This window comes from Cajanus cajan, chromosome 4 (genome assembly GCF_000230855.2).
Source record: "Cajanus cajan strain Asha chromosome 4, NIPB_CcT2T_4, whole genome shotgun sequence".
In the NCBI taxonomy this organism is placed as follows: Eukaryota; Viridiplantae; Streptophyta; class Magnoliopsida; order Fabales; family Fabaceae; genus Cajanus; species Cajanus cajan.
In genome coordinates, this window is record NC_138520.1 from 19,689,547 (window position 1) to 19,711,011 (window position 21,465).

Here is a 21,465-nt window from a genome sequence, read left to right on the forward strand (position 1 = left end):
GGTTCGTGTTCGACCTCGCTTTAAAATGAACAACGTAATTAAGGTTCGAATTCGACCTTATGCTGAGAGTCCCGAGGTTCGTACTCGACCCCGGATTTTCATGTTCGAGGTTCGTGTTCGACCTCGCTTTAAAATGATCAACGTAATTAAGGTTCGAATTCGACCTTATGCTGAGAGTCCCGAGGTTCGTAATCGACCCCGGATTTTCATGTTCGAGGTTCGTGTTCGACCTCGCTTTAAAATGATCAACGTAATTAAGCTTTGAATTCGACCTTATGCTGAGAGTCCCGAGGTTCGTACTCGACCCCGAATTTTCATGTTCGAGGTTCGTGTTCGACCTCACTTTAAAATGATCAACGTAATTAAGGTTCGAATTCGACCTTATGCTGAGAGTCCCGAGGTTCGTACTCGACCCCAGATTTTCATGTTCGAGGTTCGTGTTCGACCTCGCTTTAAAATGAACAACGTAATTAAGGTTCGAATTCGACCTTATGCTGAGAGTCCCGAGGTTCGTACTCGACCCTGGATTTTCATGTTCGAGGTTCGTGTTCGACCTCGCTTAAAAATGAACAACGTAATTAAGGTTCGAATTCGACCTTATGCTGAGAGTCCTGAGGTTCGTACTCGACCCTGGATTTTCATGAAAGAGGCCAGTTTAACTTCGAGTGTTACAAAAGCAATTCGTGAGGAAATGGATTGAGCAAAACGTATAATTTTATTGATTTGTTCTTACGTGCCTCGTTAAAAACCGTCTCAGTCGAGGACTGAGGCGGGAAAAGAGTGCACAGCTTGTTCGTACTGAAAGTAAAAGAAGATTAAGCAAAAAACTTTAGGAGCTATAGTGGGGGGATTCTCCTCGCTTTGCTTGCTCGACAAGGAGATCTTCAGGCTCTCGGCGTAGCATTGCCGAGCTATCTTCTGATTAGCTTTGACGGAGATGATCTGACCATCCTTGCCCGGGAACTTCATAGTGAGGTGTGGGGTTGACACTACCGCTCCGAGTTGGTTCAAGGTTGGCCTCCCGATGATAATGTTGTAGGAAGTGTTGGCTTCCACGAGGAGGTACCGGACCATGACCCGCCTTGTATCTGGTGGCGTTCCGAAAGTTGTCAACAAGTCTACGTATCCCCGAGTGTGAACTCGTTCTCCCGCGAAGCCAACTAGGGGCTCCGTGTGAGGTTGAATGAGAGAGTGGGGGACGTCTAGTTTGAGGAAAGTCGGCCAGTACAGGACGTCAGCCGAGCTTCCCTGGTCAATGAGTGGTTTCTGCACTTTCCAGTTGGCTATCTCCACAACGATGACCATGGGGTCATCCTGGTTAGGGCTGACGCCAGCGTAATCTTCATCGGAGAAGGAGATCGGCGGCGAGCTTAGGTGCGGGGTCGAGGTGGTAGAGTGGACGCAGTTGATATTCCGCAAGTGTCTTTTCCGGGCCGAGTTGCTGGCGCCTCCTCTAGCAAAACCACCTGCAATCGTGTTGATTACTCCCCGTAAGGGAGCCGACGCTGTTTCCTGACTTATTTTGGCCTGTATCGCGCCGTTAGCATTTTGCTGGGACCCTGTGGGTAAATCTGTGCGAGCTCCTGACCCGCGGCCTCTCCCGCGTCCCCGGCCTCTAGAGCCACCTCGGGAACCTGGCTGTTGCTAGATGTAGTGGCCGAGGTGGCCTGCCTGGATGAGCTCTTCGATGCGGTCCTGGAGCGTGCGGCACTCGTCAGTGGTGTGGCCGTAGTTCCTGTGGTACCGGTAGTGTTTGGACTGATCGGCGCTGTTGGGGCTGTGGCCGAGTGGTGGAAGGGCTAGTAGGTTATTGTTACTGGCTTTTTCCAGGATGTGGACTCTCGGGGCGTTTAGGGGAGTGTAGAAGTCATACCTCCCGCTTCTGTTGGCTTTGGCCGGCTTCTTGAATTGGCTGTCATTATTGACTTTTACCTTATCTTTGTGGCCCTGTTCTGGTTTTGTGGGGCCCTTCCCGCGAACTTGGTTGCGGAAGGCCGAGTGCTCTTCCATTTGAATGTAGCCGGCGGCGCGGGCACGCAGCTCGTCCATGTTGCGGGGGGCGTCGCGGCATAGGCTGTCGATGAACGATCCGGGTTTCAGTGCCATGAGCATGGCGTGCAGGGCGACCTCCGGGTTTAGATTCTGGATCCGAACCGAGATGTTGGAGAAGCGCTCCATGAAAGCTCGCAGAGATTCATCATCGTTCTGCCTGAGGTTGGCCAAGGCAGTCGAGGTTGTGTGGTGAGGCCGGCTGGTGGCGTATTGTGCCACGAATCGCCGCATCAAGGTGGCAAAGCTGTCGATGGATCCGGCTGGTAGTTGGGTGTACCAATGAAGCGCGGGTCCCTTGAGTGAGGTCGAAAAAACCCTACACAATATAGCGTCGCTGTTAGTGTAAAGGTTTACCTGAGTTGTGTACGAGTCAATGTGCTCGTCGGGGTCCGTGGTGCTGTCGTAGCGGTCGAGGTGGAGGGGCTTCCACCCGCGGGGCAGTGGGGTCTCCATGATGCCATCCACAAAAGGATGACGGCGGAAGGGTTCTTGGCCCTCAGAGACATGGGTGGGGGCCCTGCTAGTACCTTGCCCTGATCTGTGCGTTGATGCATGAGACCGGTGCGTGGCAGGCCGTGAAGTCGGTGCCTTGGTCGTCGCTCGGGATTGGGAGGCTGAATGTGCCTCCTCCTCATGAGTGTCGCTCTCGTGCGAAGGTTGTTCGGAGTGGTGTCGAGGGAGCTGGGCGCGAATGCGCTCATTCTCGGCACGTAACGCTCCGAGGTCTGCTTCATTAGCGGTCCGCATCGCCGCAGGGTCGTTTTCGTGCTGGGTGCGCATGTTTTGAAGGTCGGCGTCGTGCTGTTGTCGCATCTACTCAACTTGGTCGATCAGCCGCCTTAGGGTTGCAGCGTCGCTGTCCATGTTGATTGAGTGGCTTGCATCGTCTGTCGCTCATCTGATATGGCTTCTAGTAGAAACCATATAGGTGGCCGATAAGAGTTGTCTTGATCAGCCCCACGGTGGGCGCCAAATGTTCTTACCGGAAATCTGCTATAGAGCTGGTCCGTCCAGTAAGATTGGTGAGTCTCTTTTGCCCGGTGTATTGGTGCTCCAAGATGGGGGAGGTACCTGCAAAAGAGACTCTGATGCCAAAGTTAGGGTTTGCATGAGTAATAGACTCATATATATAATGCACGTACCTTGAGGTGATCTAGGTTTGCCTTGGGCTTTTGGGCTTGAGATAAGATATATCATGATATGATATGATATAATTGAAGGGCGGATCTGGTCTGGGACGAGATCCTCGGAATCAGGTATGATTTGCTCAAATATCGGGCTGACGTCATGCACCGCGTGCCCGAGGTCACCTATTTGCATTACTAATCCGGGCTAGGAGCCCGGGTGCGAAATACGGTTAGTAATGTTCCTACCGTAAGTCTGCTGTCATCGTTAGGGTCACCGCATCCGAGGTATTGTCCGCTTTGGCGCTCGTTGGGCCGTCACGGTTTTGTCCTTGAAAAGGCGCCTCGGTGGGTTAAGGAGGAAGAGTGTTTATAAACTACCCTTAGCCTCGACTCTTAAGCGATGTGGGACTTTTAGGCATACTGGAACAAGGCCCCCAGTCGATGCTAAGGGGCGAGAGTGGCCTGGGCCCTCCTTCTAGCGCCAATGTTCCTACCGTAAGTCCGCTGTCATCGTTAGGGTCACCGCATCCGAGGTATTGTCCGCTTTGGCGCTCGTTGGGCCGTCACGATTTTGTCCTTGAAAAGGCGCCTCGGTGGGTTAAGGAGGAAGAGTGTTTATAAACTACCCTTAGCCTCGACTCTTAAGCGATGTGGGACTTTTAGGCATACCGGAACAGTTTCATATAAGGATAAGCAGTAGATAAAAATTTTCAGTGTAAAATATTTGTTAAACAAAATTTGCATCTTCGTCTGAAAAGTAGTTTGTAAGAAGAATAGACAGTAGACGAAGTTTTTCAACATGATTTTTCAATTAAAAAGAATTTGCGTCTGAAATATAAATAAAATAGTGTAATAATTTTTATATTGGTTCGCTCAACTGAGCTACGTCCAGTCTCCTTCAACTAAAGGGTTCTACTAGATATCAGAATAAATCAACTGAGCTACGTCCAGTCTCCTTCAACTAAAGGGTTCTACTAGATATCAGAATGAATAATTAACATTTGAGTATTATCGTCCACTCCTGGACCTGAGTATTATCATCCACTCCTGGACCTGAGTATTCTCGACCACTCCTGGCCCTTCGACTTCACTCATCAACGCTAGTATTTTTAAATCACTTCTAGTTCCCCAAGTATTCTCGACCACTCTTGGCCCGCCAACTTCACTCACCAACGCTAGTATTCTCTTATCAGCCACTTCTGGCTAGTAGTGAGTATTTTCGACTACCTCCTAGCCTGCTAGCTTCACTCCCTGGAACTAGTATTCTCTTATCAGCCACTTCTGGCTAGCAGTGAGTATTCTTTGACAAGCCCCTTTAGGGTTTACAGGTATTCTTTCCCTAGCCTCTTCAGGCTTTACACATGATAGATTTGTGCTTTGGTTTGAGTGCATACATAACTCTCATAGAGAGGATTGGGAATTTTCTACACTCTCTAAGGTTTGCTACCTTAGTCTTACAGAGACTTGTGTTTGAGTGTTTGGGTTACTCTTATGGAGAGGATACATAGGTGTACAAAACTCACTAAGGTTTTGTTCATGAGTGACATTTCGAACACCTTAGTCTGTAGAGACAAAAATACAATGTTACATTGTACATATGACTATGAATGCTCATCTCTGATCTCTCTGTCTTGTGGGCTTGATATCACTCTTTTTCTTCTCATCAAAAGCCTGCCTTTCAAGGTCTGAGGTAGTGATATATATATAGTCTTGTAGAATCTGCCCGTTGCTTGATCTTGAATATATCCGTCGAAGCGGAGCTTCCCGTTGCAAGTGTTCGTTGAAGCAAATATATCATGACTAGTTCAATCTACTCATTTAATGCTTGAGTTCTTGCATTAAATGTTGCTTCTTGTGATAGACCTTGCGTGAAGTCTTCTTTGTCTTGTTAGCCGATCTGTTTGACTTTAGTAAAGACTTAGGAAACCTTTTGTCCTTTTCTGGTCTCGTAACTTGTAGAGTGTTGTCCTTTTCTGAAAAGGTGACGCACTTTTTCTGACACATGCATGCTTCCTATTTTGACTCATTTCTCTTTTCCTTATTTCTTTCCCTTAACGTTGAGAGCTTCTTGTATGATTGTGGACGATGTCTGAGTCTTTCTCTGAGATTTGATTCTATTCTTCATGATGATTTTTGTCTGCGTCTGATCATTTCATGTGCTTCTCACGTTTTAGATCTTTGTCTGACTTTCTCTGATTAGGTTAGTCAATGTGTAATTTAGAGTTTTGGACTTTGTTTGAGTATTGATGCATTGACTTCTCCATTAGTCTAGTCAACTCTGTAGATGGACTTTGTTTCCATCTAGAGTGTCTTTCATCTTACGTGTTATTGTCTTTCTTCTTATCTTCGTCTTATGCTTGGTCCATTCCTTCATGTTGTACTGGAGGTTATTCTTGACATACCTTCATCTGATATTGGACTCATAGTCGTTTGGTGCACACATTGTTCTTTGTCTTATTCAATTAGCTTGAATTGTATAGTTCTCATGACGTGGCTTGCCATAACTGTTTTTTTAGCTGAGTTGATCTTCTGGTTTCATCTGATGTTTGATCTTGTTTTTGGCTCTTCTTCTGATACTTCATATCCTTTTATATCTCATCTATTGTTTGTTGAATGTTTTTCGTTCGTGATCAGACCTAATTTGGATGCCTATTTAGCCATCATTTGATTCTCTTGTTCAGTTTGCACAAGCTTCGTGGACTCTTGCATTTAATGCATTTGATCCTGCATTAAACGTTTGCTTGCTGAATCTGCTTTCCACGAGATCTTTAGTGCCATTTATTTGCTTCTATATCTGGCTTTAAGATATCTCTATACTTTTCTGGTATTGTAGCTACAGAGGCATTGTCCTTTGCTGACTGGTAGGTGTACTTACTCTAATACATGCAGTTTTGATTCACTAGTACAAAAATGACTTTTAAAATTGAGGTTTTAAAATCGGTCATAAGGTAGCCGATTTTAAAAGTGATGTGGTGACAATTTTGTAAATAATGGCATTACTTTTAAAGTCGGCTACCTTATGAACGATTTTAAAAGTCTCTGATGCTACTTTTAAAATCGACTCTTCAAGAGCCGATTTTAAAAGTGATACTTTTAAAATCGGCTATTTAACAACCGATTTTGTAAGTAATTTTTAAAATCAGTTCTTAAATAGCCGATTTTAAAAGTAGCATCAGAGACTTTTAAAATAGGCTATGATAGAGTGATATAACGGGTAACCAACCCGATCCCAAACCTTAATACAGTGCCAAAAAGAAGAGACTTATATTTTGAAAAATGATTGAGCCTCCGAATCTGTACCATTATGAATGAATAAAATAATATTTTAAATTATAAAATATTAAATTAAATAATTATTTTATAATAAATTTATTAAAATATATTAATATTTTAATTTTTCGGACCATGGTTGGGACAAAATTTCAGACGCCGTATCTTATATTTGATACGAGGGAGGAATTATATATCCGTAGACGGACTAAATCGCGCTCGTGTTCCATACGGACATGCAGCACGCAAGCCCCACGTCAAACTCTGCCGACACTCTCAACCAATAGCATTTCATTTTGCCTTGTCTGTATTAGCGGTTTAAAAAACAAATCCTACCAAACCCAACCAATTCATATATATTCGAATTAATTTATATAAAGAAATTTGATTTATTTTGAGAAAAATTAAAATTAATTGACTTTATAAAGTTAATTTAATTATTCAGTCTATTTTTATAAAATGAATCAATTTGATTCAATTTTTTAAAAAAAATATTCATATATAAATATAAAATAGATAATCATATCGGATCAAATCAAATTAATTTAAAAAAGTCCATTCATTTTATAAAACAGATGCCATTTAATTTGAATTTTAAAAAAATTTGATCGATGAATACTCCTCGCCATATATTTTGGTGCTTCAATTTGAAGAAACAAAAATAAATTTACGTTAAATTTGATAAACTAAAAATATATTTAAACCTTAATAATATATTTATAAAAATTAATTAAATATAAAAAATGTTGGTGAGGACAAATATCTCCATTATGATCCATGTAAATCCATAACTGAATTGATTTATAATCGAATTGATTTACATTAAAAAAAATTAATCTAATTTAAGAAAAAATTTGAATCAATCCATTCTTTAAAATCAGTTTGATTAATTATTCGATTTATTTTTATAAAGCAGATCAATTGGAATCGATTTTCTTAAAAAATATCAATCTATATACAAATATAAAATAAATAATCATATCACATTAAATAGCTTGAATTTAATAATATCAGTTCATATTTTAAAAAATTAAATTAATCTACTTTATAAAATATAGATAAATTAGGTTCAATTTAAATTTTTCAAAAATTATTCATTAATACACCTAATCAATTTTAAGAAAGAATTCGAATAAATCCACTTTATAAAATCAGTTTTATTATTCAATTCATTTTTAATAATGTTAATCAATTCGATTCAATTTTTTTAAAATATTAATTTATATATTAATATAAAATAGATAATCATACCGCACTCTCAATTGCTTCAATTTAGAAAACACAGATTAATATTTAAAAAATCGAACGGGTTGAATTTGAATTTTAAAAAAAATCGATGAACTCTCGTGGTCTATATATTCCGGTTCTTCATTTTCTGAACAACAAATCTTTCTGAATTCCTTTTCCTCAGACATGGCAGCCAAAACATGCACTAACGGCACACGCCCTGGCCCTCGCCCCGAGTACATTCCAGACCACATTCCGGACCCATCCTACCTTCGCATCCTAGACACGACTCTCCGCGACGGAGAGCAATCCCCCGGAGCCGCCATGACGGCCACCCAGAAGCTCCACCTCGCCCGGCAGCTGGCGAAGCTGGGCGTGGACGTCATTGACGCGGGCTTCCCTTCGGCGTCCCAGGAGGACTTCAACGCCGTGAAAATGATAGCTCAAGATGTTGGGAATAAGTGTGACGCTGATGGCTATGTTCCCGTCATCAACGCTCTGTGCAGGTGCAATGAGAAGGACATTGCGACGGCGTGGGAGGCTGTGAAGTACGCTAAGAGGCCTAGGCTTTTACCGTTCATAGCAACGAGTCCCATTCACATGGAGCATAAGCTCGGAAAGAGTAAAGAGGAGGTGCTTCAAATTGCTCGCGATATGGTCAAGTTTGCGCGGAGTTTGTGTTGTGACATCCAGTTCGGTGCTGAAGACGCAGCTAGGTTTTTAACTGTTTTTGTCCCCACGCACAAATATATATATATAGAGTTAATCACCACTGGTATAAAGTTTTTTTTACACCGACAACCAATCATATCTTCTAATAATATCATGTCAGTTATTTATTTAATGAAATAAAAATAAAATAAAATAATTTAAAGGATATGATTGGTTGCTAGTATAAAAAACTTTACACTGACAGTATATGAATGATTAACTCATATATATATATATATATATATATATATATATATATATATATATATATTTACAGGTTTTGACTAATATATTTTCAAATGGAATATTTTTTTTAATTATATATTTTTATATATATAAGATTTGAATTAAGAATTTTATTTAAAAATATTAAATTTGGGATTTGCTCTAGATGTATTTATGAGAAAAAGCTTAATTATTTTGAATTGAAATAAAAACAATTTTTATTAAAATTAATTTTATTTAATATTCTTAATTAAAAAAGCATTCTTATAAATGAGAGTACTATTTACTATCAAGTGGTTAAAAATATTTTTAAAAATGTAATATATATTTTATGTAAAATTGTGAAAATTAAATGTATTTAATAATTTTTTTTAATTTATGTAAAATTGGTTTTATTTGTTTATAAATAGGTCCACAGGAATAACAATCGGATGAATGACTTTTTAATTTTTTGTCTACATATTTGACTTTGAATTAATTGATTAGAGATATTTTGTTCAACATTTTTTTGCTAATAATTTTTATTATTAGTTGAAAATCACAAAATTTACTAGGTTCTACCACTTAATAAACAGATATTTATTAATACAAAATTCACAAAATTTGAGATTTTCATAAGATTTTTGTTAATAATAAAAAAAATTAAATATATTTTTAATCCCTATGAAATTGATGTTTTTGGTTTTAATCCCTCTAGAATTTTATTTTTGTCTTTTATCCTTCTAAAATTTATAAATATTGTTTTTGATCTTTGTAAAATGAGTAAAATTGATTTTGATCTTTATAAAATATTTTTCTTTAATTTTTATTGCTCTAAAATATAAACTAACTATTTTTAGTCCCTAATAATCATTTTAAAGTAGATAAATAATATATATTTTAAGAACCTATAATATTTTAGAGGTATTAAATATCGATATAATATTACTAATGATTGTAGATAATACTTAAGATGATTATTTAATCTTTTAATAAATAAAAAATAGTTAAAATGATCACATAAAAATAGAGATTAAAAACAATAACTTTAATTTTATAAGGATGAAAAATAAAGAAATTTTTTTAAAAAGACTAAAATCAGAATTTATTAATTTTATAAAGACTAAAAACATATCTAAATTTAAAAAAAAAATGTTTAAAACATTGTGTTAAAGAGAAAGTCAATAGTGTTTTTATTAATAATTTTTTATTTTGAGTATAAGTGAACCCGAATCCGGTATGTTACTGAGATTAATAATTAACAATTGAACTAAAATATAATAGTTGGATCAATTAAATGTGAATTTAATAAAAAAAATTATTAAAAGTTTCATTTCACTAATTTGACATCATAGTGTGAATAAATCACATACACACACAAATATAAAAGAAAAAATCTACTTATTTTAAGAGTAAATTTATTTACACTAACTCTAGTCAATAAATTATATTTTACATCAAATGTCAACTATCTAATCGTTGAATTAAAAATTCTTAAAGCATAGATTAAGTTTGTAAATTTTTTAAAATTTGAAATTTTTTTATTATTTAGTTATTTAATTAATTCAAATTAATGTATAAAAATAATTTTATAATTATCTGTTAATTTGAATTAATAAAATAGAGTACCAAATAGTTTTTAATTTTTTTTAAATTCACAAGCTTTATTTATGCATTAAAAACTTTCTATTTAACAATTGAATTATTAAAATTTAATGTAAAACAAAAGTTATTGAATGAAACAAGTTTATATATAGTCTTACTCTTCGAATAGGTATATCCCTCTTTTGTACACACATACACACCTAAACTTATTCTACTCAATGACTCATGTTTTACATCAAATGTTAATGATCTAACCTTTAAATTAAAAGTTCTTAAATTATAGATCAAGTCTACAATTTTTTTTTAAAAATTAAAAATATATTTCATTCTATAGATTCAAATCAACATAAAACATGAGTTACTAAGTAGAATGAGTTTATCAAAACTTACTCGTGAAGTTATAAATCTGTAAATTTTTAATTAGAAATTATTAAAAAATTATGAATTTAGAAATTAAAATGCTAGAAGAATATTAAATTTTATTAAAAAAATGAGACCTTCTCTCAATACAAAGATAATTTATAGGTTATTGTTAATTATTTGTATTTATATTATTAATAATAAAGACGATTCTATTATATCATGTACACATTTTTATAATAAGTAATTATCTGTCATATCTTAATTTTCATCTTTTTATTTAAATAAAATAGGTTGAAGTACGAAACGTTTTTTTTCATTATATTTATATCATTATATATAAAGAAAATACACCCTTCTATGATTGTACTTGGTTTCCAATTTTTTTTTTCTTATTGATTTGACCCTTCTTTATTTATTTATTTATCACCTGAAATTACTCTTCCAATTTGCTTAATTTATTTTCCTTTTCCCTCTTCTCTACTTAATAGTAAACATCTCACATTCTTTTGGGTAACTACCACTATATTATTTTGTTGTTTATTTTATTTTATTTTATTTTTTATCTCTTCACACTCTTTTAGCAATCATCCACTTCATCATTTCTCTTTAGATAAATAGTTAGCATAACTTTAATAAAAATCAGTTTTTTTTAACTAAATCAAAAAATAATTTTTACTGGTAAACATGTCATAAAAAATATTGAATAATCTAGTTATTTTATCAGTAGAAAAAATACTTTCTAATCTTAATTATACACATTTAATGGTTTATTTTCTTCGTAATATGTAAAAAAATAAAATTTAAAATATATTAAATGTTATTATTAAAAGGCATAATAGTGGTTTCGCTTAGTGTATCAAATGTTCTCAAGCCAGCTTTTATCAAGACTATTGTGTGATAAAATAATATATGAGATGTTTTTTGTTGTATGATCCTACATTCTTAGGAATTATATTTTTAGGAGTATTATTGTTTGTAATATTATTTTTGAGAATATTTAAAAATGTGTTTGATAGGATTTTAATATTTTTTTGGAATAGTTGAAAATTTAAATTAGTTAAAAAAAATAAAATAAAAAGAGTTGAATAAGTGGGTTAAAATATAATTTCTTACATTCTCATGAGAATTAATACAATTTTCATATCTTCCACTATATGAATAGAAATAAAGGAAATAATATCATAAGTACTTTCTTAAAAATTAATAATACCTAAAAATATTTTTCTAAAACTCCAAACAAACATGAAAATATATAATACTCTTAATAATCTTTTTAATCCGTAAATCAAACATAACTATATATGTCATCCAATTAACTGGACTCCTTTAATGTAGTGGATATTTTATACATTTTGTTGGTTGCAATGACAATGTTGATATAGTCATGAATTTAAAGTATTAATTTTGCATTCTTCAATCTCTTTATGTGACCAGATCGGACAGAGAGTTTCTTTACCAAATTTTAGAAGAAGTTATCAAAGCTGGGGCAACAACAGTGGGCATAGGAGACACTGTGGGCATGGCAATGCCTTTTGAATATGGAAAATTGATTGCTGATATAAAAGCCAATACCCCGGGAATTGAAAATGCTATTATTTCTGTTCACTGTCATAATGATCTTGGACATGCTACTGCAAACACAATAGAGGTATACACACACGACTCTACCAATGAATAATGTACGTAGTTAATAGCTCGAGATTGAAAATATTTGCTAGTTTTAATTGCTTTTAGGCTGCACGTGTTGGTGGTGCAAGGCAATTAGAAGTAACAATTAATGGGATTGGTGAAAGGGCTGGTAATGCTTCATTGGAAGAGGTTAGTATCAATCATATGGTATTATATACGTAGATGTTAACAAAACATAGTTATGCAATGTTTTATTCAATGTAAATTTTATTCATAGTAACTTGGTGAAAGATTTACAACTCTCCACTAGGATTCGAAAACCCATTCCAGATTGGACCTATTAATAAAATGATTATATTTCTTTTCTTATACCATATCAATGATGTCAAAAGATGCAACTATGTAACTTGATAATTATTAATTTGGAAATTACTGTTTTGTTCAGTTTTATAAAATTTAATCAATATCTTTTGTGCATTAATTATTTTTATTTTAATATGAAAATTTTCTAGATAATGGTAAATACTATTCATTTTCTCGAGTTCTTTGCGATTTTAACTTTGTCTTGTATATGAATATAATTTTTTAAACTTTGTTTTAACCCTTCACATTCATAACCAATAAAAAACAAGACAATAAATATATTAACAATGAGAAAAATTAAAAGAAAAACTGAAAAAAAAATAAGGATATATGTCTCATATAGTATTCAGGGTAATTTAAAAAAAAAAAACATAAGAAGACAAATTTAGTGTTAATAACTAAATTAATTAATTTTTTTTAATCCTTATAAATTATTACATCCTTTTCTTTTTAAGTGTTATTTAAGTTTTTTACACAAGATCTTGGAATGTAATAAATTTTCTTGTTTTCATAAAAGTGTTTCTAGATAATTATGTTATTGTTATAAACTATCCATCAGTTTTATTTAATATTTTGTCAAGAAACCTAAACCAAGTCACCTTTTTCAAGGTATCCCGTCTTTAATCACATATTTTTATATATAATATTAGAATTTTATATCTTATTTATAAAGATTAAATGTACGTAATAGCATTCATACTAACAACTTTGTAATTGGTCCATAAAAGACTTTTGAAACATCTTATTGTATCTTATTGCAAGATATGCACACAAATTATAAATGTATAAATTAATAAATAAAAAATAAAAATAGGTCTACTACAAAGTTTTCTAAAAAAAATTGCAATTAAAAAAAATAAAAAAAAAGTAGTTTAATTCTTGCAAAAAGAACTTGAGTATAATAATGCCAGAATAACATATTTAATTAATTTTCTCTTATATGAGAGGATGGTTTACAAATATTATAGTTTATTTTTATTTTTCATTAGTATGGTTTATAAATATTATAGTTTATTTTGATTTTTCATAATTATGGTTTATAAATATTATAGTTTATTTTTATTTTCCAAAAGTATCTTCTTTGGAAATAATCTTGTCTGAAGTTATAAATCCACATATAAATATCTTAAGACATCCAGAACATATATTGTAGTATTATATTTAACACAAACATACAAAGCTTAAACAATATGGATCTATTGACCTATATACAACATTTACACATGAGGCTACCGTGCCATGCAAAAGCTTTGAAACAACTTACATATCACAATTCCAATACTTGAAATCATATATACAATTCGTACACATCGGGGGTTCACAACATCATGTTGGAATTACGTGACTAGCATCATATGCACTCTATAAAAGTTTACAAAGAGCATGACAACTTTTTTCATTAAATACATTTCACATCGAGGAAAAGCATATCTAGTTTAGGATTTAGGGTATATATATATATTCAATGCGGAAAGATACCAAACTGTCCCACTAGAAGTCACACACACTCAACTAACTTCATGCGAAAATCATTAAAATCATACAACTTGAATTTATTGGGAGCTAGTTTTAAGGAATATACTACCTCTAAGGGGCCTAGACTCATTCATCTCTCTTCAATACTAGTAATATTCTGGTCTCAAACCAGAACATACATAGGGAAAGCCAGTTTTAGGCACTTTCGAAGTGTACCAAAAAAGGGAAAACAAATCAAGCAATGAACTAATTAAGCATTATATACCTTCTAAAAGGGCACAACCATTCTTAATAATCAAATCTGACCAGTATATTGTCTAAAAGAATTAGTCCCCCAAAAATACTTATAACTAGAAATCCCCAAATATTATGGGACCACATAGGTTTGAATGAGGACACATAACAAGACTTGAAGAAGGTATGGAGGTTCCATAGGGTTAGCCCACACGAGTCACTGGGAAAGGAGTACATATGGTTTTCAACTTATATATTTATTTTCAAAAAGTTTGGTCATTAACGCAAAATGTCATTAAAACCCGTTTAACTTTCATTGTAGAAACCTGTTTTCCACCAATAAAATTACCAAAATTCAGCAGAATTCAAAATAATATTGGACTAGTTGAATTTCAAAGATAATTCAAAAGGACTATAATGCATCAAAAGATTTTATTCATGCTTCAGTAGACACTCCTTTTCTAGAGTCAAAAACTACGATGTTACAATTTGTTATCTCTTTTATCATTTGATATATCTTCTTTAAAAAGAAAAATACTACCTTCGGTAAACAACAAAGCCCAAACCATCGAGATAAAAAAAGTAATTAAATTAATTGTTTTAAAATATTTTTTATATTTATTTCAAAGATACTTTTTTATTTTAAGTAATTGTTACATTTAATGTTAATTATAAATGAATATATAGGAAATAAAATTATTAATTAATTAAGGGTATATATAAAAAGAAATTATCTTTGAATAACTTTAAAAATTAATAATTATTGTTTATAATTAAGAAAAAAATTAATTTATTACTTATATAATTAGAATCGGAGAATTTTTTTTCATGTATGCTATATATATACACGTGCTATACTTGCTCTATATTTGCAAACATATCTCTTGTATTTTTTTTTTATATTATTAAATTATTATCATCTCCCTTAATATACTATAACTCAATTTATATTTTTTTTTATTCAAGGTTGTGATGGCCCTAAAATGCAGGGGAGCTCATGTCTTAGGTGGTTTGTATACTGGAATTAATACGAGGCACATATTAAAGACAAGCAAGATGGTTCAATATATTTTCAAACTATTCTATTATTTCCCTCCTTTTAAGTTATATTTTAATCAATTAAAAATTTATAATCTTTATCAACAGGTCGAAGAGTACTCTGCCATGTACTTACAACCACACAAAGCTATTGTAGGTGCTAATGCCTTTGTCCATGAAAGTGGCATTCATCAGGTCGGTGGAGTTAAAGATTTGCATGTATAGTAATATAATACTGTATAAACCATGCATTTATCATTATATTCCTGTATTGAGGTTATAACTTTCATGTTCTGAATTTTCATTTAGCATCAAACATTTTACATCTATAATTTTTAATTCCTCAACAGGTTTTATAATGACATAATTTTTAAAAAAATTATTTATAGTCTCAAAATATATACTATTTACATATATTATAAAAACAACTATACATTTCATATTCATAATAAAGCAACAAAACAAAGTGATTAGAAAACCTATCTTAAACTTCCATCATCCTCTAGATGGCAATAACAGCTCCAAGATATATACCCATCTAACATCTTACAATAACTAAACTTGACTTGCTATCATGTTATAACATGATCGTTGTAGTCAATACCACAAACAGTCATAAACTTGATACACAACTACATAAGATATAACAATATGGAAGTGCATATAAAAGAGTCATAACATACACCTATGAGCCTTAAACTACACAAACACCACCATACAATTCCACCATAGGGACCCATGCACAACCACAACACGACCCATCATCGTATATCACATCTTCCACATTATATATCAATGTGCCTATTTGCACCAAGCATCTTCATACACTCACATTGGACATCTCCTATACGAGTAGTCTACTCAAATCATCCTTACCGGACAATAACTACCTTAGTTACTCAAATATAATCGCTACAAGAAAAATGTAAATTATCAACGAATATTTTTCGACGGATACAAATCCGTTGGAAAATTTATATTTCCGAAGGAAAAAATAATCATAGGAAAAGTATATTACCGACGGATAATTTCTGACAAATACAAATTTGTCGAAAAATTTATATTTTCGACGGATACAAATTTGTTAGAAAATTTATATTTTCGACAGATACAAATCTGTCGAAAAATTTATATTTCCAACAGATACAAATTTGTCAAAAAATTTATATTTCCAACGGATATATCCGTCGGTAATTTCCGACAGATATATCCGTCGGTAATTTCTGACAAATATAAATCTGTCAGAAAATTTATATTTTCAATAAAAAAAATTCGTAAGAAAAGTTATATTACTCATGAAATATTTCTGACAAATTTATATTTATCGAAAATGTAATAATTTTTGACGAAAATTGACAATCATATATTAAAAAAGATCATCAATAAAACTTTAAATATATATATATATATATATATATATATATATAGAGAGAGAGAGAGAGAGAGAGAGGAGGAATCAAATGACTCACAAAGTAACTCTTAGTAAAGTTACTCCACTCAATAACTCATGGTGTATGTTGAATTTCATCGATCCAATTATTAATTTAAGTTATTATTTTACTTATAATTAATATAGAAAAAAATTGATTAGCTTTGGAATAAATTATTTGCAAACAATATAGTTGAAAAATTAATTATTTTAAATTATTTAACTAGAATCTTATTGACAATTTACTATATGATCTTGATATTTTTGTATAACTAATATATGGTTTTCAATTTGATATGAAAATATTATGATATTATTAGATAAGATTTTAAATTAGTATTTTATTAATGGTTGATAATTAGAAAATAAAATAAGGATAAATACATTTTTTTAATTTTATATCTTAGATTTAAGATGAATAAATATATTAAGTTAATTTATAATTTATTTAAAATGTTAAAATTTAATTTTGTAAAAGTAATATTTTAAAAGAGAAGGGTTATAATAACACCGGTGTAACTTTTACTAAGTATTACACTACTTAATAACTTTATATTAAATGTGAATTTTATAAATTCAATCATTAGATTGAAAGTTTTTTACTCCTAGATCATATATACAAAATTTTATATTAATTCAAGATGATTTGATACTTCATTCTTGTAAAACCAAATTGACGTAATATATACATTTCAAAATATACTAAGATATGAACAATTTGATTAACTTCAAGCTGTTGTTCAATTTTAACAAAATTTGATATAAACATATAAAGTGATATGGACTTTCAATCTAACGGTTGGATTTACAAAATTCACATTTAATATAAAGTTATTGACCGGTATAATACTTAGTAAAAGTTACACCGGTTATTATAACCCTTATCATTTAAAATATATAAATTATTATTTAAACTTTTAAATTTATAATAAATATTTAAATTGTATCATAATATTAATTTTAAATAGAAATAAGTAGATTGTTAATTATAAAAGTAAATATATATAAATAAAGTAACTAAATATAATATAATTATTATTATTGGTAATATAATTATTATATATATTATTATATTTTTATAACGGTCCAGACATACCGAAATGAGAGGGATCCAAAGATAGTATAAGTATGAGATTGTATAGTGGAGGATGATTTAAATGAATTAATTTGTACTACCTATATTGGCAACATGTATCTTCTTTTTGGTAGCTTATCTCATTAGAACTTCACAGTTAAGCATGCTTGACTTGAAATAATATAGGGATGGGTGACCTTCTGAGAAGTTTCCCAGAAATTATGCAAGTAAGGACAAAACACGCTGAAAAGTGAAGTGTCGTGAAATAGAATCTTGAGACGCCAAATATGAGAGTTGTTACATTAATAAACTTATTAAAATTAAACAAAAATTTTTTGACGGATTTATTTGTCAGAATCATACAAAGATTTTCAAACAATTTTTGACGGATGTATCTGTCGGTAATTTTCGACGGATAATTATCGACGGATTAATCCTTCATAAATTTTTGACGAATTAAATTGTTTCGACAGATTTTTTTTTCCTGATGTCCCTTTTTTCAACGGATTTGCGTCTGTCAAAAATTCGTCGAAAATAGAGAATTTCTGACGGATATTCCTTTTTACCGACAGATTATGTCTGTTGAAAATTTACATTTTCTTATAGTGAATTGACATAAATTTGGAAGGTTTAGTATCACTGTAGGGATAGAATAATTGTGTGTCAGCTTACCGTAATATTGGTCTACAACAACCAAGCCCCCTCTAGATTTAGCTTACAACCTAAGCCTAAGATACCACATACCCTTCTAACACTAGGTTAGGGTGCACCTTAGGTGACAACCCACAACTTACATGCCAACTCAACATCCAGGTTAAGGAACCCAGACACAACTATAGTCTTACTAAATTTTCTACATCTTTAGGCTTTAGAGGTCCCTTGAGAGTGGAATCAAATCAAATGCTCAAACATCACTACATAGTCTTGTCCAAACATACCACCTTGCTCCAACCTTAGAAAATATTCCTCTTTGGCATATCTTAAAGTTACTTAAATGCTTGAACAACAACTTAGAGTTCCTAGAGATCGTCTCTCTAGAAAACTTGTCTTATGAATTTATGAAATTCGCTTACTCAAATTTGATCTTATATATCATAGCCCTTCCCGGACCAATTCTCATACACTTAAGTTATATCCTCTATAACTTAAGTTTGAGGTCATCTCTACTAACACTCACCTCTACATAGGCATCATAGAGAAGAATAACATAAAAAAAACTTAAAACAACATAAACCTTCAATCTTAATTAGATACATATCAAATATACATGATTAAAAAAATGATGGTGTTACAATTATTGTGAATAATAAAAGGGGACAAGTTTAGCTAGAAATTTAGTTTATTCACCAAATTTAGAATTATTTGCATTTCTTCTTTTTATTATGACTTGGAATTAATACTCTTAATTTTGTACATGAAAATTTTAAATTTTAGCCAGTGTATTAACTTAAGTGAAAATTCATTGTCATTTTATTATTAAGTTTATGATTAAATATTATGATTTATTTTTATCCACACTAGTTAAATTACTTTTGATTCCTTCTAGATTAATAGAGAATTTCTTATTTCTTACACCATGATCAAAAGTTCTTAATGCATAAATTGTTTTTAAATTTTAAAAAAATCATATGATACTTTGTTATATAAATTCAAATCAACATATTAAATATTTTATAATTATTTGTCAATTTGAATCAATGAAACAAAGTATTAAATATTTTTAAATTTTTTTAAAAATTTACAGACTTGATTTATGCATTAAGAACTTTTACTTTAATGGTTGGATCGTTAAAATTTAATGTAGAATATGAGCTATTGAGTGAAATAAGTTTAGGTATACTTAATTCATTGTCTCTTACTATTTTTTAATTTTCATTTTTACTTTTGTAGGCTGGAATGTTAAAGCACAGAGCGACATACGAAATAATGTCTCCCGAAGATATTGGCCTTGAAAGTTCAAATGGAGTTAATATTGTACTAGGGAAGCTAAGGTGTGTCATTCTCTTTCTCTCACATTTATTTGGGCCCATTTGGTGAATTTAATTATATGGAAACTTATAAAACATGTATGACAATAAATTTAAAGAGTTTATAATTTTTTTTTGTGAACTTATAAGTTAATTTGATCAAAATAAACTTATTTGATTAGATGACTTATTTTAGGAGTTTGTAACCTTATTACACCAAAGTTCACCTTTTGTAGCCATTATTTTTTTCTTTAGGACTATATAAATGGTCATTTTTTATATTTATCAATAATTAAATAATAGTTGGTGTATATAGAATCGTTAATGTTTTTATTGACATTTATGTAAATTGTTGGTAAATACATGCTAAATTATCAAAAAAAAAACTTAATTAAATTGATTATATATATAAAATAATGATTAATAAATAATAAATTTAAACGCCTAATATTTTTTGCCACAAAATCATGTAGTTTATGATTGATTTAGTGACAATTAGCTTTTTTTTTTTTTTTGTGTAAGCTAATTGATTATTGAAGTAATTTATATATTATAAGCTATTAATTTATTTTTATCCTCATTAATTTAATTACAAATTTTTTTATCTTTTTTAATTTAGAAATCATTTTACATGCATTTTCTTTTCTTACGCATGCTATCAAATAAATAATTCTCATTTTACATTGATGAATTAACTTATTAGTTACTATTATAAAACATTCAAATAAATTAGTCAACTTATGAGCTTTTAATTTTTGATTCCTAATTTAAAGTTTATAAACTTTTAACTAGTTTATATAAATTTGACAACTTATAAATTAGTTTTACAAAACACACATGTGACTATAGTATAGATAACAGGTGAAATTTTAATAAAAGAGTTGGCAGGTTTTTTTAATATTTATTTATATCAATGGAAGAAGTTGCAATTTATGACAATCTTATTACAATTCACAAAAGGCGCTCTTAGGTTAGTTAAATTTTTTAATTCAAGGATTTGTAAATTATGTAATATTTTATCCTCACATTAGTAATCATTTACAATTTTTTAACAATAATATTAAATATTTTTTATATTAGTGTATATTTTGAAAATAAAATTATAATATCTTAGAAAATATTAAACTTATTTTCTAGATTAAAATTCATTTGATGTCAATTCAATTATTTAAAAAAATACAATTTCAAATAAATGATATAAAAATGATAATTTTATCAAGTTACTACGGATGAAAATATAATATAAACTATTTCTATGCATCTAATATTCGAATGACTTCATTTCACAAATATTTAAGAACAAATTAAAGTTTAACGAGTCTTTAATTCAATGACAAAATTGTTCATTTAGTTTTAAAAAAATAAAAATATTAAAATTTAATTTATATTTTTTTCATATTATGGTAATATAATATATGCAGAAATTAACTGCATAACAAAATGAATCACATTTAACTACGATCACTATGCTCTAATTTCGTATTTGTAATTTAAAAAAATATTGAATCGAATAAAACTTTAAAAATTTCTAACTCATATAAAGAATATTAAAATTAAAAGGTGAGAAGAAGTATACTCTTTTATTTTATCCTGTTCATTAATTTTTTTTATCTATTTTAAAATATTTTTTTATTATAATTAAAGAAACATTACCCATCTAATGTTGAACTATCTATCAACTTTTAAATAAAAAAC

The 21,465-nt window shown here is 31.1% G+C and overlaps 2 protein-coding genes across 5 annotated transcripts in view; one reads left to right on the forward strand and one right to left on the reverse strand.

The window, feature by feature from the left end:
- Positions 1-1,644: 1,644 nt before the first annotated feature.
- On the reverse strand, positions 1,645-2,865 carry LOC145957221 (uncharacterized). Its single transcript, XM_083073441.1, has one exon. It carries the CDS (start codon positions 2,863-2,865, stop codon positions 1,645-1,647), a length of 1,221 nt encoding a protein of 406 aa, XP_082929567.1.
- Positions 2,866-7,812: 4,947 nt separating this feature from the next.
- The window catches only part of LOC109792476 (putative 2-isopropylmalate synthase), a 37,955-nt gene continuing 24,302 nt past the window's right edge, over positions 7,813-21,465 (forward strand). For 3 of the 4 annotated variants that reach the window (XM_083072357.1, XM_083072358.1, XM_083072359.1), the window contains exons 1-6: positions 7,813-8,392; positions 11,994-12,207; positions 12,294-12,377; positions 15,228-15,320; positions 15,408-15,494; positions 19,694-19,794. In XM_083072357.1, the coding sequence (XP_082928483.1) occupies positions 7,863-8,392; positions 11,994-12,207; positions 12,294-12,377; positions 15,228-15,320; positions 15,408-15,494; positions 19,694-19,794 (1,109 nt within the window). In that variant the 5' untranslated portion in view covers positions 7,813-7,862. The remainder of the gene's footprint in view (positions 8,393-11,993; positions 12,208-12,293; positions 12,378-15,227; positions 15,321-15,407; positions 15,495-19,693; positions 19,795-21,465) is intronic. The other variant, XM_020351891.3, reaches the window with a different exon arrangement.